The sequence below is a fragment of the Moschus berezovskii genome, chromosome 17 (assembly GCF_049115385.1).
Source record: "Moschus berezovskii isolate FMDL1 chromosome 17, NW_MosBer_1.0, whole genome shotgun sequence".
NCBI classification, from domain to species: Eukaryota; Metazoa; Chordata; class Mammalia; order Artiodactyla; family Moschidae; genus Moschus; species Moschus berezovskii.
The window spans coordinates 6158063-6182237 of record NC_142476.1 but is presented as its reverse complement, the minus strand read 5'-3'; the positions used below and the strand labels follow the sequence as shown (position 1 = coordinate 6182237).

The following is a 24175-nucleotide window of genomic DNA, read 5'->3' as shown; positions in this document are numbered from 1 at the left end:
TTTACAATCCACTACAGAAAGGTTTCCCTGGTCTCCTGCCACGCTATCAAAATCACCCATCCCATTTCCTGAAGCCCAGATGTCACATTTCGGCTGCTGCTGCTGCTGCTGCTGCTGCTAAGTCACTTCAGTCGTGTCCGACTCTGTGCGACCCCACAGACGGAAGCCCACCAGGCTCCCCCGTCCCTGGGATTAGGTCCGCTTAAAGTCATTGCTCTTCTGTGGATATTCACCTGCTTTTTAAAACTTTTTATTTTGTAATCCTTTTTGATTTACAGAAAAGTTGCAGAAGTAATACAGATTTCCCATATACCCTTCAGCAAGTTTTCCCTGATGTTTTTGTTTAGTCGCTAGTTGTGTCTGATTCTTTATGACGCCATGGACTATAGCCTGCCAGTCTTCCCTGTCTATGGATTCCCCAGGCATGAACACTGGAGTGGGTTGCCATTTCCTTCTCCAGGCGAGCTTCCTGATTTAGGGATCCAACCCGGGTCTTCTGCATTGGCAGAAGAATCCACCTGGATTCTTTACTGCTGAGCCACCAAGGAAGCTCTGATGTTAACATCAGAGTATAATAAACAAAACTGAGAAATTAACACTGGTGGAGTACTATTCAGTAATCTGTACACTTTTTTCAGATTCCACCAGTTTTTTTTTTTTTTACTAATGTTCCTTTTCTGTCCCAAATCCAATCCAGGATATCGGATTGCAGTATGTGGGAGCATTGATCTTCATTGTGGGATCCTTAGTTGCAGCTTGTGAACTCTTAATTGTGGCATGTGGGATCCAGTTCCCCAGCCACGGATTGAACCTGGGCCCCCTGCATTGGGAGCTTGGAGCCACTGGATCACCAGGGAAGTCCCAGTATAAACTTAATTTTTAACAATGTACACCCTACTGTGCATACTATTTTGTACCCAGCTATTTTTATCAGTAATATATCATAAGCATTTTCCTATTCAATTAAATTCTTCTGTTATTATCATTTTTAATGGCAGCATAATGTTCCATTATGTATGACTGTGAGAGTTGGACCATTAAGAAGGCTGAGTGATGAAGAATTGATGCTTCTGAATTATGGTGCTGGAGAGGACTCTTGAGAGTCCCCTGGACTGCAAGGAGATCAAACCAGTCAATCCTAAAGGAAATGAACCCTGAATATTCATTGGAGGGACTGATACTGAAGCTCCAACACTTTGGCCACTTGATTCGAAGAGCCGACTCATTGGAAAAGACCCTGATGCTGGGAAAGATTGAAGGCAAAAGGAGAATAGTCTGGCAGAGGATGAGACAGTTAAATAGCATCACAGACTCAGTGGACATGAATCTGAGCAAACTCTGGGAGATAGTTTGCTCTGGACAGGGAAGTCTGGTGTGCTGCAGTCCTTGGGGTTGCAAAGAGTTGGACACAGTTGAGCGGTTGAACAACAACAATGTTCCATTATGTGGCTTTGCTGTAATTTACCTGCCAACAGCCTACTAGTCTACATTCAAGTTGTTTCTAATTTTTCACTATCATGAAGGATGAGGAGATGAACATCTTGTACATACTTCTGATACACATCAGTTCAGTTCAGCCTCTCAGTCGTGTCTGATTCTGTGACCCCATGGACTGCAGCACGCCAGGCCTCCCTGTCCATCACCAGCTCCAGAGCTTGCTCAAACTCATGTCCATTGAGTCAGTGATGCTACCCAACCGTCTCATCCTCTGTCGTCCCCTTCTCCTCCCACCTTCAATCTTTCCCAGCATCAGGGTCTTTTCCAGTGAGTCAGTTCTTCGCATCAGGTGGCCAAAGTATTGGAGTTTCAGCTTCAGCATCAGTCCTTCCAATGAATATTCTGGATTGAATTCCTTTAGAATGGACTGGTTGGATCTCCTTGGGATACATATCTGTAGTTATTTTGCCACAAGAGAAATTCTAGAAATCGAATTCTTATGTTCAGAATTCTTGTGTTCCATCCCTCCCCCTTCAAATTCCACAGTGAAGATTTGGGCCAGTTGGTGGCCTTTATGCTTAAAGAGACTGCTGACCCATCACCGCAAGGCAAACAGGGAAAGAAGCAACGAGCCCTCTCCACCAGGACCACAGCCTTTGGGTGGTGGAGATGGGAGAGCAGGTGGAAACATCAAGGGAACTCTAGGTTCTTCATGGCTTCTCAGTCTTCGTTTTTCAGGCTAACCAGCCCCAGCTGGGTATCTTATCTCTGCAGAAAAAGGAAGACACTTCTCTGAGCCCAAGGATAATGGGACAGGGTTGTGGGTGGGGGATGGAGCAGAAGTTGCTAATGCATTTTTGCCAGCATCTTTGGTTTCTCCAATATCCAGCCAGACTATTAGCAGTTCCCCAAGGAATGCCTTGCTCCTCACGTCATCCCCCATTTCCTACAAATGGGAAGTGGCTAGGGCGTAGGGTATGTGTGTGTGTGTGTGTGGGGTGGAGGAGGGGGAGCAGAAGGGGAAGGGACATGGTGGTTTTTCCACAGCTGACTTAGTGGGGCTCTGAAACCCAGAGAAACTGTTCCTAATCCAGAACGACCCAGCATCATGGGGAAAGTGTGGATGTTAGGACTTTCATTTAGGCTTGGAAGTTACTGGCCAGGACTGCCTCTGCCTCGTTTCTGGGGCTCAGAAACTGTGTATGTGAGTGTGGGTGTGTAGTAGTACCAGCAGTAATTGGACTGAGTGATTGCCTCAGTTCATCTGAAAATGGTACCCATGTCTTGCATCATCATGAGGATTGGATGAGTTTATACATGAAATGCATTTAGAAAGGTGACTGGCACAGTCAGTAAAAGTTAACTATTATTATATGAGGCTGCTGCTGCTGCTAAGTAACTTCAGTCGTGTCCAACTCTGTGCAACCCCATAGACGGCAGCCCACCAGGCTCCCCTGTCCCTGGGATTCTCCAGGCAAGAACACTGGAGTGGGTTGCCATTTCCTTCTCTAATGCATGAAAGTGAAAAGTGAAAGTGAAGTCACTTAGTCGTGTCTGGCTCTTAGAGACCCCATGGACTGCAGCCCACCAGGCTCCTCCATCCATGGGATTTTCCAAGCAAGAGTACTGGAGTGGGGTGCCATTGCCTTCTCCTACACCAGCAGAAAAAGGGGAGGGAGCATCTTGCCAGCAGAGGGTCCTCCAGTCCCCTGTGCTGGGTGGGGCCTAGACAGTCCGCCCACCTGGCTTGGTAAAGAAGGGTCACCAGCAGTGCAGAGGGGTGAGCCAGCACTCATCCAGGTGGCCAGACCCTCTGGCGGGGCCCAGGATCTCACAGGACACTGTCAGCTCACTCTCCTGAGCCCTCCTCCTCCTTCCTCCTGTCACGGGCTCTCCTAGTTAGTGGGGAGGGTGGGCGCCTGCTCCCTCTTGCACCCCCAGTCCTCCTCCCCCTAGCCTGGAAAATACCACCATCCACGCTCTCCTGGCTCAGTAATTTTCCAGCTGACCTGGCATTCCTCCTGACTGCTGCCCTCTTTTCTGGGGCAAGAGGGACGCCAGCTCAGGGACCCAGGACTCCACCCCATCCTCTCTGCAGGCCACAAATGGGTGTGCCAAAGGCTTTGGAAAGCGACTGCAGCCCTGAAGGGTCACCTGCTAGGAGGCTGGGGGAGGGGTGAGTGTGCCCAGAGAGGCAACTTACTCAGTGATGCAGAAAAGAGAGTAGACTCTTGTTTTTCTCTCTCTCCTGTACCCGCTCTCCTCCCCACCATCACCAGGGCTCCGCTGCTCCTCTCTCCCTTTGCCCTCAATCGGAGGTTCCCTTAGAGACTCTCTGGCCAACTCCTTCTCACCCAGCCTCAGAGTATGGAAGGGACTTGCTCCCACATCATGCCTGGTGGACGTCAGGGCCAGCCTTGGAGCCCTGTGCCCTGGCGCTGGGTCCATGGCTACAGTCAACTAGGTCCTCCGCTTCAAAAGCATCTTCCCCCTGACTTTGTAGTGTTCAGATCAGCAATGTACATAAATCGGAGCGCTCTCCACTCCATGGAGGAAGAAAGACACAACTGGGCCCCCTACCCCAAGGGCAGCCTGGGCCCCCAGTTCTCTCCTACTTGCACAGTTCCCTCTTGTTAAAGGCATCCTGGAAACAGCATCTTCTGGGACCTTGCTCCACAGCTGATAAAGGGAACATTTTACTGTCAACATATCCTATCCCCTCCCCCCCTTTCCCCAAACACACCCTAAACGCAGAAAAAAAAATCTGAAATCTTTTAACTTCAGGAAGAGGGACTGAGCGCGCCATCAGGAAGCTCTTTCTGCTTCCGAGAACGGCAAACAGTGGGAAGAGTAAGTCGGGGAGAATGCGACATCTCCTGCAGGGGCTGGCCCTGGGTGAGCAGGGTGCGGCTCGGCCCGGGGGACCAGGGGCTGGCCGGCGTAGCTCGCGCGGGTCCCGGTGCAGACCGGCCGCGGGGAGCGGAGGCGCCCCGAGAAGCCCGGCAGGTACTACCTAAATGTTTCGGTGGCGGGGGCGAGGGGGCGGCGCACTGCCCGAGGTAATGATAGCCTGGGAGCCACGCGGGGGCCGCCCGCCGCGCTCGCGGCTGCAGAGAGCTCGGGGACCTCCCGCTTTCCTCCCTGGGTACCGGCCCCACCCCGCCCCTCCCCGCAGCCCCCCACCCTCGGCCCGCCTCGCCCCGCCCCCTCCGGGCCGCCCCAGCGCGCATGCTCTCTCCCCCCGCCGAGTAACCTGGAGATTTAAAAGCCGCCGGCCGGCGCGCTGGGGGCGGCGGGGGGACGAGCCCGCGCGCGGCGGCCCCGGGTGACAGGCGCCCGCCTCGGCCAGGTAGGCGCGCGCCCCGCGGGAAGGCTCCCGGCGCGGGGAGGGCGCGGCGCGGCCGGGCTCCGCGGCGGCGCGTGTGTCGCGCCCTCGGGGAGGGGGCGGCGCGGTGGCCGTCCCGCGCCCGCGCGCTGGCCCCGCGAGTCCCGGGGGGGGTGTGACGGGCTGCAGGCTCCCGGGGCGCGCCCCTCGCCCTGCCGCGGGCCGGCTGCGGGGGCCCCCGCGGAGCCGCGCTTTCTCTTGCGCGGGGGCGGGCCAGGCTGGAGGCGCCGGGCCCCCCGCGTCCCGGGCCGGCCCGGCGGCGGGGCGGGCTGAGCGAGGCCCCTCTCCGGAGCCCCGGGTCTGGCCGACTGCGGGCGCACCGGCCGCTCGCTCCGGCGGCCTCCTCCCGCGTCAGAGTTTTCTTTGGAAAGTTGCGTTTATTTTCTTCCCTGGTCTCGGCTTCACCGGAAAGGGTCAGGGTGAGTCACCGGGGCGCGCGCAGTCCTAGACCTGGGAGCCGAGGAAGGGGCCGACGGCCGGAACGCCGCGGGGTCCTCGGGCGCGGGCGGCTCGCCTCGGGGCAGTGAGGGGTTATGAGGGAGGGAAAGGGGGCTGAGCCCTTTCGCACGTCAGTCTTGGGGCTTGGCTGCGGGCAGAGAGCTGGGCTGCAGTGTGCGCGCCGTCCTGAGCCTCTGTTATCCGCCAGAAGAGGAGGAAAAAGAAAGGGCGTCCTTACTTTCGCCTCCCGGGCTCAGACGTGCTGAAAATCCTGAGATCAGCCAACAGGTGTGCTGAGGTGGTCCCCGGGCACCCGCCACAGCGTCGCAGGGCTCTGGGCCAGGCCTACCGGGGAAGGCCCCAGGGGACTGCCTGGTCCCGTGGGTGAGGACCAGCCCTGCCCCTGGTCCCCTGTGGTCCCTGGCGCTGCATCACTGTGCGTTGGCCTTGCCCTTGACCCCTGAATCGGTGTCTGCCTTCCTGACTGGTACTCTTGACCTGCTCCGCTTCCCGCCCGCCGCCCCCAGGGCCACACCTCCCTGTCTTTTTTCCCCAGGGGCCAGACTCGAGGGTACGGAAGGGTTTGGCCCGGTGGGTACCTGGTGCAGACTTGTTCTTCAGCTGTAACACAGACCCCATCCCGGAGAAGCTGCCGTCTGCAGCTGGCCGCAGTCCGTGGATCAGGGCCTCGAGTGACCCTTGCTGGGCTCCCGAAAGCGTTGCTCGGGGGCTTGGTGAGGCCCTGGGGGTCTTCTGACTGCCTTTCCGGGCGCACTTCGGAGTGGGGCAGCCTTGGTGTTGGACGCCCCTGCGCGGAGGCCCCGCCGCAGGCGGGCGTGTGGGGGTGGGGAGGGCAGCGCCAGGAAGTGTAGGCTGCTGATTGCCCCCAGCCTTCCCTATAGAGCAACTTCTTCCAGTGTGAGATTGCAAAGTTATTTGAGATCACAGCCAACAAATGCGGGTCTCATCCTCCCATTCCTCCCTTATCTCCTCTCACCAGGCTTGTCCGAAACCAGGACTCTGTTCTAAAAGTGCTCAAAAAAATGGAACTTGAATCCACAGGATGAATCTGAAGGTAAAAATACAGTTGTGAGTACAGCTGTGGACGTTCAGGCCCCGATTTAGTGCAGGCGTGTTGGGGGTGGGAATTTTCCTGTCTGCTCATAAAGTGTGCCCCTCCTGGCTCTGCGGTGTCCTGCAGGAGGATGAGGAGCTGCACAGTGATCCTCCGTGGCCACTGAGATACCTCCAGGCCGCTGGGTGCTGGAGGGATGGCGTGGACACCTCTCTCTCAGCCTGGGCAGGGCTCTGGAGAGAAAAGGAGAGAGGCCGGCTAGTCTTGAGGACTCTGAAAGGCAGATTAAGCTCTCATCAGGACTCCTGGAGCCTGAAACATAGTATCATGGATAACAAGCCAGACTGTCAGGTGTTTATATCCTCTCTGCTCCACGGGCTAGGGAATGAAGGACAAGTTATGTAACATCTTTTAAGTCTCAGTATCCCTAGCTACAAAATGGGGATGACAGTAATAATGAAAATTCCTACTCTGTAGCTTTGTTATTTATTAAATAATAATGGAGCAAATATAAATATATGTACACATCAGTTCAGTCGCTCAGTCGTGTCCGACTCTGTGACCCCATGAACCGCAGCACGCCAGGCCTCCCTGTCCATCACCAACTCCTATATCTAGAATGTAGAAAGCACTGCAGCTTTATTAAACCATGCATACAGAGCACTGGACTGCGTGCCTGATAGGTAACAAGTGCCAGTTCCAGGTAACTGGTGTTAACTACATCCACTGTATGTACACGTGTGCCCACCCTGGGCCTCTGTTCCTGGGTTCTGCTGTAGACTTTGTTTCTTCGGGATCAAGGCCTTCTGGACTCTGGGGAGTCCGTATGACTAGTTAGGAGACGGGGCTCTAGCACTCAGCTGCCTGGGTTTGAGTTCTTTTTCCTTTCATTTACTTGTTTAGCTGTCCCGGGTCTTGGGTGCGGCATGCAGGATCTTTAGCTGTGGCATGTGGACTCTAGTGCCCTGACCAGGGACCAAACCTGGGCCTCCTGCACTGGGAGTGCAGAGCGTTAGCCTCTGGACCACGAGGGAAGTCCCAGCCTCCTTTACTTTGGCACGAATTACTTCACCTTTCTGTGCCTCAGTTTCCTCCTCTGTAAGATGAGGATAACAGTACCTGCCTCACAGTATGTGAGGATTAAACGAGCTGATGAGCTCAAGCTCTGAGCACAGTCGCTGCAAGGAAGGTCAGCTGCTATTGTTTGATAGCAATGGAGGCAGTCCTTGTGGTTCACGCTCAGGAACCAAAGTTTCTTAGCAAGGGAATTATATCGTATACAACTGTATGTAAGCTGTAAATGACACACTCGCAGTTGAACTTGCCCTGTGCAAAGAACACAGCAGGACTTGGCGTCCTGGTCTCTTCCCTGTGCATGGCTTGTTGTTCGATCAGTCCAGAAACCCCTGCCCTGCCTATTTCCTCAAATTGGAAGAAACTGCCGTGAAATGATGAAGGTACAGTGCCTGAAAGGTTAAATGCCTCCTATGCAGAGAAGACTCTTTTTGTTCTGGTTTTTAGAGAAACTCTGTGAGAGGAGGGCGTGTTCTGAAGATGCAGTTCTGCTCTGTCCTCCGGCCCCAGCCCTTGGAACCCTTTGCTTTCTGGTGTCAGGAAGAAAAACCCAGCCTGGCTTTCTGTGTGTTAACAGTCCGTGGCCCTGTTTGCTGGATAGCAAGGGTGGAGGCGGGACCAGTTGGTACCAGGCCCAGTGTCTTGAACGCTGATGCCACTTGACTCCCAGCAGCAGAGCCGGAGCGTGGAGCTTTGTCCAGTGTATTAGGTGTCCCCGCCTGGGGGCAGGGGCTGGTGACAGAGCCATCACGGGATGGTCCTGATGGCTGACCAGAACTTCCTCTGTAAGCCCTTTTTGTGCTCCATGGTCTGTGTTTCCTCCCCCACGGGAAGAAGTCCACATTTTGCCAATGACCCTGAACGACTTGTGGGCCTTCTTGCTCTGATGTTGGAGACAAGCCTACCTCACCTGTTGGCCTTGGTTTCTGTGTCTTTAATAAATGGAGATGATCGTATCCACCTTACAAGATTACAGTAAGGGTTAAATGAGATCACGCTATTTAGCAAAGAGCCTGCACAGACCAGGTGCTTGGTACGTTTGTTCTTTTCACCTTGTTTGTTAATTCTTGTTTCTAGGAAACTGGGATGACCCAGCCGGAATGGAGTTTGGGGGCCAGCCTCTGGTCTCATAGCCTGCGGTCCCTCGGTCATCAGATTCAGGCTAGATGAATGTCTAGGCAGAGAGGGTACCCCCGGCAGCAGCCAGCCAGAGCCAGCCCCTCTCCCCAGGGCTCTCAGTTATGCCCCCGCCTCTCTCAGCTCAAGCATACCTGAGTTAGCAAATAGTGTTCAAGCTGGGAGTGCCTGACCCATCCCTGGGAGTGTGGCAATCTAGATTCCTGCTCCTGGCTCCTGTGGCTTAGAGCTGAGCACCTTCAGTGTACCTGGACACGCTGGTCGGATCCCATCAGACAGGAATCCTGAATCAGCCTCACCTGTAAGGCCCTTGGTTGAGCACCTCCCTTGGCAGGGCCTGAGCAGGGACTATGCTCCTTGGTTTCTAGGAGCTGAAGGGCTTGTGGGGTGGGAGACAGGGAAGGACTACAAGCCAGAGACCAGGGGTACCAAATCCATCACTCAGTGTCCAGTGAGTGTCGTCAGGGTTTGGGAGAAAGGGTTCCTTGGCAGCTTGAGATTCAGGTAGCCCTGGGGGATGTGGGGACTTTTGCTGGATAAGATTTAGGTGAAAGGGAGGGGAGGGCCAGGGGAGGTAACTGGAACATGATGACTGCTTTGAAAATAAAAACAGGCCCAGTGCTGATGAATATCCCATGTCCCATGATTTGGGGTCTGGTATTCTTCCCGCCACACCTGACTGGGAAGGGGCTAAAAGGAGAGACGGGTGCATATAGCAATCCCAGGCTCCCGCAGCAGTGTTTTGTGGACATTACCCTTTGTGCATAGTTCCTGCCTGCTGACTTTTGCAGCTCACCCTCCTCCAGGAGCCCTGGAGAGCACGGAGGGTGCACGCCTGCCCCACCTCACGGTGCTCTGCCTGCACCGTGGCCCTTCCAAAGGGCTGCGGGGGGTTGTTTCCCAATCCCCAGCCCCTTCACAGTGGGGCTTGCACACAGGGGGAGCTCAGAGGTGATGGCTGGGCAGCCTTCAGTCTCACTGACATTTTTCTGGGGGAGGTGAGGGTGTAATGCATGGAGGCACACTGTCTTCAAGGGTGGGCAAACTCCGCCTCTTTAGCAGCAACAGAAAAAAACGCCTCTTTCTTGGAGCCCCTCACACCCTGCTCACCGCTAAGGGGTCTGTTTTGAAGAACACATCCCTAGGGCTGAGTCCAGCCCAGAGCCCCCTCTGGTAAATGGGGCTGGTCACAGACCCTAGGATCAGTTCCATTCAGTTCAGTCGCGTCCGACTCTTTGCGACCTCATGGACCGCAGTGCGCCAGGCCTCCCTGTCCATCACTAACTCCCGGAGTCCACCCAAACCCATGTCTGTCGAGTCGGTGATGCCATCCAACCATCTCATCCTCTGTCGTCCCCTTCTCCTCCTGCCCTCAATCTTTCCCAGCATCAGGGTCTTTTCCAATGAGTCAGCTCTCCACATCAGGTGGCCAAAGTATTGGAGTTTCAGCTTCAACATCAGGGCTGAAAGGGCCTCAGAGACCATTGAATTTGAGATCCGAGGGGTGGGACCAGCACCGTGGTCTAACTACCGGGCCCAGGGCTCTCTGCTCCTTAGTAGGTCTGCCCAGACCTCCGTGCCCAGGTTTCTTTTCTGTATCTGTCACCTTATGAGGGAGGTCAAGCTCCGGGGGGGTGAGGGTGGGGGGACAAGGATGTGTATGGCTGGGGAGAGCTGCCTGGTCTTGTTGGCTGGCAAAGTGCAAGTTCACTGAGAGAGGCTGTCAGGTTTCCCTTTGCAGGGGCTGTAGGGAGCATGGGGAGGGGACTCCCCAGCGGCCTGAATGTGCCGCGCTCCCCCTTCTCCTGTGTCCCCCGCCACCCTGGGCCGAGGGGTTCTTTGTGTACCACTACCCCCGCCTTGTAGGGAAGTGTTCATTGTGGCCCAAGTAGAGAAAGAATTTCGCTACTCTGCCAGGAACAGAGTCTAGCTCTGGGAGGGAGTAGGGGAGAGGTCAGTTCTGCCCCCAGATGGGTTGGTTACTTGGATCAGTTTCAGGCAACCACTGACCCCTGGCGCTCTATTGTTCTCAAGCGATATGTAGGCAGGTAAAGGATGGGATAAGTGTAGCTGGGGAACCCTTTTCCACCTGGTTCCCCTTGGCTCTCGGTAGAGGGCTAGGACTCCCCCGCCAGTGCCATGCGGCGTTGTCAGTGGGCACCTGTCCATGGTAAGCACCCCACCTGGGGCCAGGGGGCAGGTGTGAGATCATATAGCTGTACAGTTGTAAAGAACTTCAGACAGCATCTAGACTAGCACTCATTTTACAGTGCGGAAACAGTCCCAGAGAGGTATTTCAGGACACACAGCTGTAGAAGTTGCTGAAACTGAACTACTGTCCAGGCTCCTAGTTCAGAGCACTTTCTAGAATTCAGGAACGGTTTGAACTTTCCATTCAACCGTTTTTTACCTGTGCAGCCTTGGGAGTGTGTTTCTCTGAAACTCCCCTTTCATCCTTGTGAAATAGGAATGTTAAATACTTTGTGGGATTGTGCAAATGGTATGAACCGAAGATACATCGGGTACACACAGACAACCTCCTGGACAGTTAGCAAGTGTCGGCCACTGTGATTATTTTCCGTGGCTGGGAACCACCCTGTCCCCTAAACTGGAAATGTTTACCCCAGCCTCCATTTCCCTTCGCAGCCTCTAGTACCAGGCGTGTCTGCCCAGTGACCTCTCCTCACCTGCTGGGGCCAGCACCTGGGGAGGCATTTACATTCTTGGCATTCTTCTTGCCTTTGGGGGCCCCTGCAGGAGCCACGTGGGTGAGAGGGGTGGAAGCCGAGAGGAGATGCAGAGTTGGTCCCCTTGCGACCTCTGCTGCTCCTGTTGGGAACGAGAGACCCCCTCCCATGTTTCTCCACGAGGAAGCCCAGTGCTGCAGGAACTTGCCTGTCCTTGCTCTTACACAGTGCTTTGATGTTGGTGGTATTCATCTAAGTTTCCTCACCTGTCAAATGGGTACACTCATTGTAACTGTCTCATCAAGCCAGTTGGAAGACTCAAACACTTGGAAGGGTCCCTGGCGTGTAGTAGACCTCAGTGTTAGCTGCTGTTGGTCATTGCAGATGAGGAAACTGAGGCTCAGGGAGGGCAGTGAACAAGGCCCCGTAGTTACAGTGAGGTGTGCAGTTGGCAGGCGAACCCAGGTCAGGCTGACTGTCAAACCTTGGCCACCCTGGAGAACCCACTGGATCTGGGGATGTCTGGGTTCAGAGAGCTGCCGGTTGACTGACTTCCTGTGGAGGACGCTGGGTCAAGGTGGTCCTGAGGGACCTTGTGTCGCCCGCAGTTTGCAGGAGGGGCTTCTGATCCGGAGGCCCGGGTGCCTGGCGTTAGGTGTGTGTCCCCATGGGGTTGCCAGGTGACTCTGGGAGGCGCGCTCGGCCTAGGCCCAGGTGACGGTGGGCCTGCCCCGCCTCCCAGTGGCCGCGTCGGCGGGGGAGGTGGGCGGGCTCTGGGCCCCGGGTCCCTTCCCCTCCCTCCGCCCGCCTCCCCCCGGCTCTTGTGTGTCTCAGAACCCGGGCTGGGGCTCTCAGACAGGCAACAAAAGCGGCTTCCCTCCGCAGCGCTGCCACCTGTTGGGTTTTCACACGTCGGGGGGAGTGGGGGCGGGAGCCGCTGCCCTTTTCCCAGTGTCTGCGGCCGCCACCCCCCCACCCCCGCCCGGGGACTGGGGGTCTCTCTGCCGCCCAGCGTGGCGGGGCTCAGGGGCTGGGAGGGGCGGGGGCCGCAGCAGCTGAAGGGGCAGGGGCCGGGGCGGCAGCCGAGGGGGAGTTTGACGGATTACTCTGCGGCCGAGAGGTCTCTCCCTAATCCCCCTTTGTGTCCCGGCCCGCAGCCCCGCGCTTGCTCTGACAAGCTGCTAAGCAGAAGGCTTCCCGTCCGAGCGAAGAAAAGGCGGCGCAGCAGGGCGGACGCTAAATCCCCGGCCCTGGGCCCGGGGGAGGCCGGGGCTGGGCTGCCGGCCGGTGGGGGAGGGCCTTCTCTCTGCCGCGGCCGCAGCCCCGGGCCTCAGCGGCTGCATTCCGAGTGGGGCTCCCGCACGTCCTGGGGAGCCTGGGGGGTCGTGGGCCTCGGCTTCTTATGCAGATCGCTGTTGCCGGTGGTCGGGTGGGGGTGGGGGTGGGGGAGCACACCCTTGCTTCTTTGGTAACACACTTGAGCCCGGAGGATGCAGGCAGAACTCGGGCTGGAAGGCGTGGGAGCTGCGTGGGGCCTCAGGCCGCGTCCCCTTCTCCCTCGCTGCCCATACAGGAGGAATTCCCACAGCCCAGCGCCCAGGCAGGGAGGTCTGTCATGGTGGAGAGCCCACCACCTCTCAAGCATGTTCATCTCCCGTCTCCTGTCTGGTCAGCACAGGATTTCTGGGGTGTCCTAAGGCTCCTGTGGAGAGCTCATTTTGGGGTGCAGGGGGCTGGGTGTTACAAGCCCCCTGGGACTGAGGAAAGGGGCTGGGTGACCCCCTTGAAGAGGTTTTGGTGAGCTTGCATAGCTATTCTCTGCCCCTGACCCTAGAGGATCTGAGTGACCACAACGTGGGGTGTGGCTCTGGGGTCCAGTCTGGTGTGGAGGAAACCGGGGTCCCCCGTCCTGTGTGGTCTCGGGCCTCTACCTGTGGGATCCTCCGCACCTGCAGCCCCGGCCTGGGCTGGGGGCTGTTGAGGAGCTTGGCCCGGAGTGACCCCACCCCCTTCTGCTGCTGAGTCTAACCCTAACCCTACCCCCTGCCAGTTTCCTTCTCTGTGGGGAGGGACTCCCTGGCCTCGTGAGAAAGACGGAGGTCAGTGTGAGCCTGCAGGGGCGCGGGGCGCGGGGCTCCGGGGTCAGGCCGGGGCTGGGGCCCTTTGATGCCCTCACGGTGTGGCGCGCGGCCTGTATAAAGAAGCCACAGAGCTGCTGCTGGCTCAGCCGCCCCCAGCCCACTCGCTCCCTCGCCTCAGTCGTCCCCAGGGGCTGCCTGCTACCCCAGCCCCACCTTGCCGGAGGGGTGGCTTGAGCCCCTTTGAACAGCCTCAAAGGCCTCTTTATGCGTCCCTCACACTCCCTTCCTGGAGGGACCTTTCCCCCCAGCCTCCTCCAGCCCTCTGAGTTTTGGAGAGAAAGTTCAGGCACTTCCCGTACTCCCTGCTGAGGCCTAACCTGAGAGGGGCGAGGGGGACAGGGGTGGGGCCTCCAGCCCAGGAGCTTCTGCTGTCTGCTCAGCACCCCTGGCTGAGCCCTTAGGAGCCGCCTTCTGGGGGTCGGGCTGGAGTCTCCTTGGGGTGTCTGGGCGTGGGGGCAGCACTTAGGTCCTGCCCGTCCCTTCCACCTCCCACCCCAGGCTGCTGTCAGTGAGTTATTCTCTAGTTAAACATTTCCCAGGCCCCTTCTCTGCTAGAGTGGGTGCTGGAAAGCTGCAGTGGCGCCTATAGCCCGCTCTGGGGGTGTTGCACCTGGAGTTTCTGGGTATCTGGAACTGGGCAGGTAAAATGCAGATTCACCCTCCGTCTCTCAGGGCTTGAGCTCTGCTCCCCGAGACGGGAGGGAAGATGGCTGGGGCAGAGCTCCCTAAAGCTTTCCAGAAGTCTTGGGGTTCCTTCAGCTTCCTTGCTGTCCCATCCGTCATTCAGGATCCAGAAAGAGGGGGGAAAATAGTTGGACCTCGAGAGGGACTTGTTCTCCTAGAGGTCTTCCGTTCCTGTCCACAGGGTCAGCCCCCTTTCCCTCGTCTTCCCGCCCCCTCCCCACCAGGTGAGCCCCTCTGGTTGGGCCTCCCTGTGCCAAGGGCTCCAGGAGCTGTGGGGAGGAGGATCTGAGTCAGAAGCCTCTCTGAGTCTGGAGGGTAGAGGCCTGGAGTGGACCCTGCTGCCCTGCCTGTGTCCCTGAGGACGCAGGGGGCTCCGAAATCTGGGGGACCCAGCGGGAGTTGTCACTTTCAAGCTTTAGGGAGAGGTGTTCCCTGGGATGCAGATGGGAGTGGGGGGCAGGAAGGTGGTGACAGACCGCTTCCTGGTCCCCCGCCTGTCCGAGCTTGGGCCCTGGGCTCCTCTGTGTCTAGAAGGCCCCGGAAGGACCACTGGTGACTAGAGTTGGTGCTGTGGGAGTCTTCCTCTAGTTTCCTCCTCCTGAGAGCTCAGGTGGGGGTGAAACAGGGGAAGCGGGGCACTGGGGAACAATAAGGAGAAGAAAGGGGGGCTTTGGAAGGGAGGGTGTTCTCATGGGCTGGACATCTCTCGGGCAGTTCCGGGCTGGGGAGAGTCCGGGGTGGCAGGAGTGCCCGAGGGAGGGAGGCCAGGCTCAGCACCCTGAGAGCAGGGCCCAGCTCCTCCCCAGGAATCCCTCAGCTGGCCCAGGCCCTGATCCTGGGTACAGCGCCTCCGGAGGGTGGAGAGAGGAGCCAGGCATGGGAAGGATTTCGTCCTCCTCAGTCCTGGCTGTGGGGAGCTGGACCGAAGGAGGGAGGGAGGTGGCAGGGGAGGGTGCTTGATGGCTGCTGGAGAGCTGAGATTTATTCTAAACAACCGGGGCAAGCCAGGGTTTGGGAATGGGTGCCGGATGTGGGTGAGGCTGGGTCTGATAAAGTCTCTGTTTGCTCAGGGAGGACCTGGTCCCTTAAAGCCCAGGGCAGGGGAATCCCCAGGGTGGGGAATGGAAGGGGCTGGAAGCCTTTAGACCCAGAACCCTTCCCTTCAGGTCAGACAGCACTGCCCCTGGTCTCCGTGGCCCCCTGCTTTCCTCCTGGGGTTGCCATGGCAGTGCAGGGACTGGGGAGAACTCGAGTGGAACTCACACCCCCAGCTAAGGGTGTTATCTGGTCCCCCCACCCATTCTTGTGACCACGTGGGTCCGCGTTTTACGTTTCTCCCATGCCACCCCTGTAGCAGTCCGTGCCTTTTTCCAGAGTGGGTGGTCTGGGTCTGAGTGGTTGGAGGAGGAGGCTGCTGGTTGTCCAGCCTTGTGTGGAGTCCCTTTCTTCCTGGGCTACAAGTTGCACAACCCCAGCAGGCAGTTACGGGATGGACACTTCTCAGCCAGGTTGACCACGTCTAATTTCTTTGTGGTGCAGCGCAGACAGCACCTGCAGCATGCTTTGTAACGCACAGGCCCTGTGGGGCTTCGTGATGTTAGAAAAGGAAGCAGAAGCACCAAGTTATGAGACGTTGAGATCGGAGGCGGGCACGGACGAGGGCTGAGGGTGCTCCCGGAAGGCTCTTGGGTGGGAACGGGGGCTGGAGCCAGGCTCTCGGCCGTGAACCTTGCGCAGCAGTGGTGCTTTTCAGCAGCGTTTGTGGCATTGAGTCAGTGAGACTGGGAAAGGCACTCCAGGCACGAGTGGCGTGAGGCTCTGTCCACTCACCTACCCACCACGGGATGATGACAGCTTAGGGGACTAGGGCCCCCTCTCTGCCTTCTCTGCGCAGCTGACTTGGTTTTCCCTCTTCTGTGGTCACTTGTAAACAGAGTGGACTGCAGGGGGTGCCGTGGTCAGGAAGCAAGACCTAGAGGCCCACTGCCCTAGGGGTTGGGACCCAGGGTGGGTGCTTCCCTGCTGGGATCTCTGCGCAGAAGGCCCAATGGGAAGGGCTGCAGGGGTTTCTGGGCCAAGAGGGGAACCACCCCGGGGTCACTGGCGTCATCACAGTGGCCTCCAGGTGGTGAGGCTGGGACCTGGGACCAGCCCCCCTGTCCCCTGATGGTTGAGCAGCTCACGTGGGAGTGCTTCTTCCCCGTGGCCACTGAGCATGGAGAGAAACTCAAGAGGGGTTTTCAGGCCGAGGTTCTTCCAGGGGCGTGCTTTTCAAATGGTTTCAATGACAGGCTCAAACCCAACCCGAGAAACCACAGTCGTTTCTCTTCCCCTTGCCCTCCTCCTTGGGTTGGTAGTTAGGTGCAGCTTGGCTTGTGGCCAGGCAATGTGAAATAGGAAGTGTGACTCCTAACAAAGGGGAATTGAACAGCCCAGCTTTGGGAAGTGGAGAGAGAAAAACAAACCAGGCCTCGCAGAGGGTCTCCAGGGGCACCTTGATAACAGTGCCTGGGGACCTGGGAATTCAGCTGGTTAGACTTTTTTTCCCCCCCTCCCTTCTATACTAGGAAACAAGGGCAGTTGCAAAGATATTTCAAAACAGAGAATTACTAACATCTAGTAGCTTCTGGAGTGTACTGAGGTTTAAAAATCATATTTACCTTATTAATTAGGTCAACCTTAGGCTAATAGGAACATGCACTTCCTGCCTGTGCGGTAAGGGGTGGCTCCTGGGTGGCAGGGCCATGCCATCAGCCCAGGAGTGAACCAGATTCAGAGTTCAGAGTGAGTCCTAGAGCTTGGGTTCCCAGAATTTAATGTTCTGTGTGTGTGACTGTCCCTGCCCTTTTAGGATCTGAGTGTTGACATCTGTCCCCGCCGAAGCCCCCCACAATGACAGGCGGTTAGCATGGCTGAGAAGCCAGACCTGCGCAGAGGGCCTGCAGGAGTGGGTTTCTGGCTGAGTCCTTGGCGGTCGGTGGCAGCCAGGAGGAGAGGCCTCGGCGTCCACAGCGAGATAGAGACGGAACCGTTCTGGAGTGCATGAGGGAGCCAGAGCCCCACCCGCCGATCCAGCATGGTCCAGAGGCTGTGGGCAGGTCGCCTGCTACGGCATCGGAAGGCCCAGCTCCTGCTGGTCAACCTGCTGACCTTCGGCCTGGAGGTGTGCCTGGCGGCGGGCATCACCTACGTGCCACCCCTGCTGCTGGAAGTGGGAGTGGAGGAGAAGTTCATGACCATGGTGCTGGGTGAGTCACTGCGTCCTCGTCCCCTCCTGCTCCAGAGACAGGCCTCCCGGGGAAGGAAGGCACCAGTGCCTATGCCCAGAAGGTCCCTGCTGCCCCTGAGCCAGGGGGTCAGTGCTGCTGAGCAGAGGGCTGACCCTGGGCCGAGGTACTCCAAGAGAAAGAAGAGGACTGGGCCATTCCCTGGTTACCTCTGTATCCCAGGCCCCTACACATGTACAGCCCCCTGGAGATGCAGAGAAACTGCCCTTTGCAGTTCAAACCTGTGGCCTCATCCAACTCCTGCAGTAATGCTTTGAGGTTACCCATTTCACAGGGAAGATAGTGGAGGCTAGCAAGAGGTTAGGTGACTTAGCTCAGCTGTACTGCTCACTTAGCTACAGATAAGTTGGGTTGGGGTCACCCCCTACCCCAAGCAAGGGCTCTTTCTGGCCCCCAGGGCAGGGGCTGGGCTCCTGACTGGAGACAAACTCTACGAAAGCCACAGAAGGCCAACGGTCACCACCGTTTAGTGGTGACCAAGCAAACGGTCACTTCCTTCACTCCCAGGAAGAGGGGTCTGTCGGGATGGCAGGGTTGGGGTCAGCCTGCCCGGTGAAACCCTGCCTCCCGCCCTCCCTGGCTCCAGGCCTGTGCAACTTATCACTGACTGGCTGCTTCGTGCCTCAGTTTCCCCGTCTTAACATGGGGCGCTAGTGATCCCAGTCGTGAGCAGTGCGTCGGGGGTCGGGTGAAGTGGTCAGCTCGGCCCCTGCATGCGATGTCGTTGCCGCGTCCCTCCTTCTCGAGGAGGTCGGTCCCCGTCCCCGCCCCTCTGAGCCCCGGCCTTCTCGCCCCCCGCCCTTCCTGCAGGCATCGGTCCGGTGCTGGGTCTGGTTTCAGTCCCACTGCTTGGCTCGGCCAGTGACCACTGGCGCGGGCGCTACGGCCGCCGGAGGCCCTTCATCTGGGCCCTGTCCCTGGGTGTCCTGCTGAGCCTCTTCCTCATCCCACGGGCCAGCCGGCTGGCGGGACTGCTGTGCCCGGACACCAGGCCGCTGGAGCTGGCGCTGCTGATCCTGGGCGTGGGACTGCTGGCCTTCTGCGGCCAGCTGTGCTTCACGCCCCTGGAGGCCCTGCTCTCCGACCTCTTCTGGGACCCGGACCACTGTCGCCAGGCCTTCTCCGTCTATGCCTTCATGATCGGCCTCGGGGGCTGCCTGGGCTACCTCCTGCCTGCCATCGACTGGGACGCCAGCGCCCTGGCACCCTACCTGGGCACCCAGGAGGAGTGCCTCTTTGGCCTGCTCGCTCTCATCTTCCTCACCTGCGTGGCAGCCACGGTGTTTGTGGCCGAGGAGGCGGCCCTGGGCCCCGCCGAGCCTGCAGAAGGGCTCTCCGCCCCCTCGGTGCCGCCCTGCTGCCCGTGCCATGCCCGCCTGGCCCTGCGGAGCCTGGGCGCCCTCTGTCCTCGGCTGCGCCGGCTCTGCTGCCGCATGCCCCGCGCCCTGCGCCGGCTCTTCGTGGCAGAGCTGTGCAGCTGGATGGCGTTCATGACGTTCACATTATTTTACACGGACTTCGTGGGCGAGGGGCTGTACCAGGGCGTGCCCGGGGCTGAGCCAGGCACGGAGGCCCGCAGACACTATGATGAAGGTAAGGCCTGGCTGTCCCAGGGGGCTGCTGTGGGAGCTGCCCTCCTATGGATGTTCCTGCATGGGGAGATGCCCACAGCCTGAGTGTCTGGGCCCTGATTTCCCCATTTGGAAAACGGGCCAGCATGCAGGCTGCGTGTGCAGTTGCTCAGAGAGAAGAGCGGCAGGTTGGCTGCAACCTCAGTGGAGCCTTGGGCTATTTGTAGAGTTTTGATCAGTCATTGCTCCAACCTGGTGGAAGGAGAGGCTGAGCTTATTTCAGGTCCGGAGGCCAGGCCGAGGTCTGCCTGGCCCCATGTTCTGTGTGCCCTCTGCTCTGCCGCTGCCATGGCCAGCCCCTTCCAGCTCAGGCATCCCAAACTCTTCCTTTGGAGCCCCCGGCGGGGCTGTCTCGGCCCCCTCCTGGAAGCTGAGTGCTCCAAGTCCTCAGAACGGCTTCCTTGGCCCTTGGCCAGTGCCTGTGATCACTTTCCCTAACTTAGATTCCCACTGCTCGGGATAGGTGCGGGGTGCTGGGCACGGGTCTGGCAATAGTGGGTCTTGGGCTCAGGGACCAGTGCTCCTGGTTCCGAGTGCCCTGCGCCCCTGTGCTGAGCCCCCTCCCAGCCCTGTCTCATGGCCCCTCACCCTTCACCCCCAGGGGTCCGGATGGGCAGCCTGGGGCTGTTCCTGCAGTGTGCCATCTCCCTGCTCTTCTCCCTGGTCATGGACCGGCTGGTGCAGCGGTTCGGCACCCGGGCAGTCTACCTGGCCAGTGTGATGGCCTTCCCCGTGGCGGCCGGCGCCACGTGCCTGTCGCGCAGCGTGGCGGTGGTGACTGCCTCGGCCGCCCTCACCGGCGTCACCTTCTCCGCCCTGCAGATCCTGCCCTACACACTTGCCTCCCTCTACCACCGCGAGAAGCAGGTACTGGGGTCAGGGGTGGGGTGGCGAGCGGTCCAGAGCCGGGGTCTGGCCAGAGAAGCTAGAGGAGGGATTCTTTGACGGGAGAGGAAGCCTGCTGTGGTCCCAGGGCCAGAGCCCTGGGCTGCGGAAGGAAGGTGTAGATTAGATTCTGGGAATGACTTCCTGATGTCAGGATTATAAAGCCCCTAAAGTGGATGATTGCAGGAAATGTGAAATCCTCTGGAAATCCTGAAGAAGCAGGCTAGCCGAAGTCCTCAGTCTGGGTTACAGTGTTCTGTGCAGAAGCAGGGGGCTGGATCAGATGACCTCTGGGGCACCTAGCTTCCGCAGCCTGTGAATGGGAAAGGCCTGGCGTGGGCCTTGTCCAGGGAGGGACCTGGTGACTGACCTTGCTCTGGTCTCAGACGGGGAAGGCTCTCGACTCCTCCCTCCCGTCTTTCAGTTTATCTTCCTTTTCTTTCTCTGTTCTCTCTTTGCCTGCCTCCCTCCTCTGCCTCGTCCCCTTTCCCCACCCCAACGGCGGATCGCAGCCTGAAACCCCTGCCACCGTTAGCCTGGGCAGTGTGCAAGTTAGGGGGCCTCCTCCCTGCTTAGTCCCCCTCTAAGCAGCCGCTCCTGGCGCCTCGCAGGCAGGGCAGGGGCAGGCCGTGCTTGTCCTCGAGGTGACCCAGGCCTCCACTAGCTTCACTGAGCTGCACCCCTGTTGCAGAGTTCTGTCCGAGGGTGTCTCAAGGAAAAAGAGGCTCAGCCTGCCTTCACAGGGCTTCCAGACTGTAGGGGAGACGCATTCTGCCCCCTGTAGGACACGAGTGAGGAGACAGCTAGCTGGGGTGTGTGTTAACCCAGGCGGTAGCTGCAGCGGTGGGCACTGGGTGGGGACCTGACTCCCGCAGCCCCTGTGGGCGCCCATCCTCCAGTCTCTGCTGCGCTGACTGGGGGCTCAGGCTGGCGTCCGGGGGCCAGGCTTCGACGCGCGCCAGGGAATGTGCTAGGGCTGGCCTTCCCCTCGACTGGGGAGCACATCTGTCCCCAGGGCAGGGCAGCCGGCAGGGGCGGGTCCCGGGCACGGTTGGCCCCCTAATGCCTGCCTGCCTCCTCTGCTTCCTGGCCGCACACGAGCCTTGGCTCAAGCTCTGCCGCTGGCTCCCAGCTCTGATGCAGCTGACCCTGAGAACGCGCTGTTCCAGGCACGCATGGGCCTCAGGATGGAGGTCGGACGGGCCTTGTCCTCAGATGGGAGGCTCTGGGGCATCGCAGGCAGGGCAGGAGCAGGCCGTGCTTGTCCTCGACAGATGGTGAGATGGACAGGACAGCTCCCACAGGAGCACAGCCTGGCTCTGGGAGCCGGGATGGGTGTTTCTCGCTTCTGCAGGCTGAGTCTGAGGACCCTGCCTGCCCCAGGCTGGGGCCACAGACCTCACAGTAGGGCAGCAGCTGCAGCCTGGGCCTGGGTCCCGCGGCGGGCGCATCTCTGTGTGGAGGTTGACGGGTTTCCAGTGGCAGGTGGCAGGGGCCAGGATGAGGGGGCTGGGAGAGTGTGAGTGGTTCGGGGCGGCCAGGGTCCTCACCTGTGTTCCTCCGCTCCGCCATGTCTCTCTGCCCGCCTGTCTTCCTTCTGCTGTCTTTCCTTTTATCTTGGGGCTCTGTTCTCCGAACTGGCAGTACTGAGTTCGTCTGTCATGCTGATTTGAAGAGAGGCTGGAGGAGACCTCGACATGTGGTTTCAGGGGTCCCCTTCTGGGCCGCCGACCCTGACTCCCGAGGAGACTCCTCACCGGAGACACAGACCACGCAGGGGTCTGCCCAGTTTTCTGCCCTGCTCCCGATTTTCATTGAGACCCTTTGCTGACTTCCTCTCGGCCCTGAGATGAAGGCCAGGGCCAGTTCTCACGGCTGGGGGACCCCGTTTCTGGGTGCTGACCTGTCCTGGTGTGTCCCCCTCCCTCCCCCCAGGTGTTCCTGCCCAAGTACCGAGGAGACGATGGAGGCGGTGCCAGCGAGGAGGGCGTGATGACCAACTTCTCGCCGGGCCCCAAGGCTGCATCCCCCTTCCCCCACGGACATGGGGGCCCTAGCAGCCTGCTGGCAGCCCCGCCCGCTCTCTGCGGGGCCTCTGCCTGCGAAGGCTCTGTGCGCGCCACGGTGGCTGAGCCGCCAGAGGCCAGGGTGGTCCCGGGCCGCGGCATCTGCCTGGACCTGGCCATCCTGGACAGCGCCTTCCTGCTGTCTCAGGTGGCCCCGTCTCTCTTTATGGGCTTCATTGTTCAGCTCAGCCAGTCCGTCACTGCCTACATGGTCTCGGCAGCAGGCCTGGGTCTGGTTGCCATTTACTTTGTCACGCAGGTAGTATTTGACAAGAGTGACTTGGCCAAATACTCTGTGTAGGGTGCTCGCCAGGCACGGAGGGCGGAGGACCTGCCTCCCTGGTCCGGCTCTCCCTGCTCAGCCTTCGGGGGCCGGGGCTGGCCTTGCCCTTTGTGCTGCTGCCAAAGTGGTTGGCATGGCTCTCCGCTGCCTCCTGGTGGCAGCGAGGTGCTTCTCCCTCTCACCTCTTTCCCTCCCAGCCCTCAGCCAGTCTTTGGAGTCGGCTGGCTTGGTAGCTCTTCAGAAGGCTTCAGTCTGGACTTCTTCAAGGGGAGAAGGGCAGGGCTTTTAAGTGAGTCCATGCACTGGAATGCAGGACTCTGCCCGGGGATCACCCAGGCTCAGGGTGGACAGCAAGTGTCCTGGTCAAGATATACCCTGTGAAGGGATTGGGGTAAATTCCAAATTTGAGTAAATGCAGCCACCTGTTCTAGCACCAAGGGCCTTTATCCTGTAGGTTCTCCCATCGTCCCTCCTGCATGGGAGTTTCTACTGTGAGACTCTGCAGGATTTGCAAGTATGAAAAGGACTTAGGGACACAATCCTGCGTGGTGAAGGCAAGCTGCCCCGCCCTCTGGCACCCCCTTTCTGCTATTCCCCCTCCCCTACATCTTATTAGGACTTTGCCCGTTGGCCCCTGTGGTGCCATCGCAGGGACCCTGGTCTTTAAATATTTAACTTATTTATTTAAGTAGAAGGGGAATCAAGGTGTTTGGGAGTTGGGGAGGATGAGATCCTCGGCGACGAGGTCCCCTGAGATGGTTGGTTATTGGGCTGAGGTTTGCCAGAATCTCCTTCTCCTGGAGGGATTGGTCTGGCCCCCAAACTGCCTAACCCTGAGCTTACAAGCTCCACTTACCCCAGCTGATACCCCAACTCCTGGTACCTGAGGTGGGGAGGGCCAGGGAATGTGAAAGGTGGGGCTCCAGGTCTCAGCAGCCTCCCTAGCGCCCCCCCACCCCGTGACCCTGCCAGCCCCCAAACCCCCCGCCCCTGCGAGGACTGGGCTGCCCAAGCCCACCTTTCCCCGCCTGTCCACAGCCCCCTCCTTGGGGCTGTTTTGGGACCAGAAGCACAGAGTGTGGGTCCTTGAGCCTCTATCTGTCTCAGCCCCCAGGGCATATCTGTGCTTAAGGACTCTAGCGCAGAAACTCAGGAGCACCCCCTGCCTGGACTAAGGAGGTCTTATCTCTCTGGGGGTTTAAGTGCCGTTTGTAATAATGTCACGTCTTATTTATTTAGCGGAGTAAATATTTTATGCTGTATGTGAGCAATCAGAGTATAATGTTTATGATGATGAAATTAAAGCCTTCTTCTATGTTTCATTGGTCTTTGGGTCTTTTCTGATGGGGAAAGACCAGCCCCTGTCAGGGCCCGGTTTGGGCAGCGGCAGGTCCCAGCACCACCAGCAGGTGGAGCCATAGACCAACACTCGTCTGTCTTGTGCCTGTTGGGTTGTGCCTGTTGGGTTGCCTGTTGGGTTGTGCTGGGGAGACCCTCTGGGGGCTAAAGGGAGTAAGGCACAGGGAGGGGGCGCATTTTCCTTATCACAGGGCTCACAGTGTGGCCAAAAAGACAGAGCAAGCTCCCGTTATCAGCCTCAGCAAGAGGATGCACTTGGCAAACTTAATGGTCTTTGACAGCTTCTTTGCTTTCTGGCATTACCAGATGTCCTGGCTCACCTTGTGTGTTTCTCGCCATAGATCTGAAATGAGCTGTTTTCTCTAAGGGCATCTGATTGATTTTTGTGGAAAAAGGTTTTTTTTCCACAGTGACCATAATATTGGCATTGGGAGTGCTTATTATTAGGTTGATCACTGGTATTAGGCCTTTTCTGTGGACAAAACTAGGAATAAAAATGTTTAATGTCAATCCATGGTGAGTTTCTATTGATACTGCCTTTTTAAATTCAGGATTAGAGACTACATGTGTTTATATATATATATATATATATATATACATATATAT

General features: G+C 58.2%; 1 protein-coding gene across 4 annotated transcripts; it reads left to right on the top strand.

Moving 5' to 3' along the window:
- The first annotated feature begins 4338 nt into the window (after nt 1-4338).
- Nucleotides 4339-23532, top strand: SLC45A3 (solute carrier family 45 member 3). Of its 4 annotated transcripts, XM_055420026.2 has the most exons (6): nt 4711-4786; nt 6261-6335; nt 16910-17306; nt 18156-18938; nt 19578-19843; nt 21797-23532. In XM_055420026.2, the coding sequence occupies exons 3-6, from the start codon at nt 17135-17137 to the stop codon at nt 22226-22228; spliced, it is 1653 nt and encodes a 550-aa protein (XP_055276001.1). In that variant the 5' UTR covers nt 4711-4786; nt 6261-6335; nt 16910-17134; the 3' UTR covers nt 22229-23532. The 4 variants fall into 4 exon arrangements, with proteins under 4 accessions (XP_055276007.1, XP_055276002.1, XP_055276001.1 ...); XM_055420032.2 differs by lacking the exons at nt 4711-4786; nt 6261-6335 and adding an exon at nt 4339-4443; XM_055420027.2 differs by lacking the exon at nt 6261-6335 and having other exon boundaries at nt 4681-4786.
- Nucleotides 23533-24175: the final 643 nt, after the last annotated feature.

Coding starts and splice junctions, on each gene's coding strand:
- SLC45A3 (XM_055420032.2), top strand. CDS start 17,135: ATGGTCCAGAGGCTGTGGGCAGGTCGCCTGCTACGGCATCGGAAGGCC. Junction 17,307..18,155: donor GTTCATGACCATGGTGCTGG/GTGAGTCACTGC, acceptor CCCTTCCTGCAG/GCATCGGTCCGGTGCTGGGT. Junction 18,939..19,577: donor CCGCAGACACTATGATGAAG/GTAAGGCCTGGC, acceptor CTTCACCCCCAG/GGGTCCGGATGGGCAGCCTG.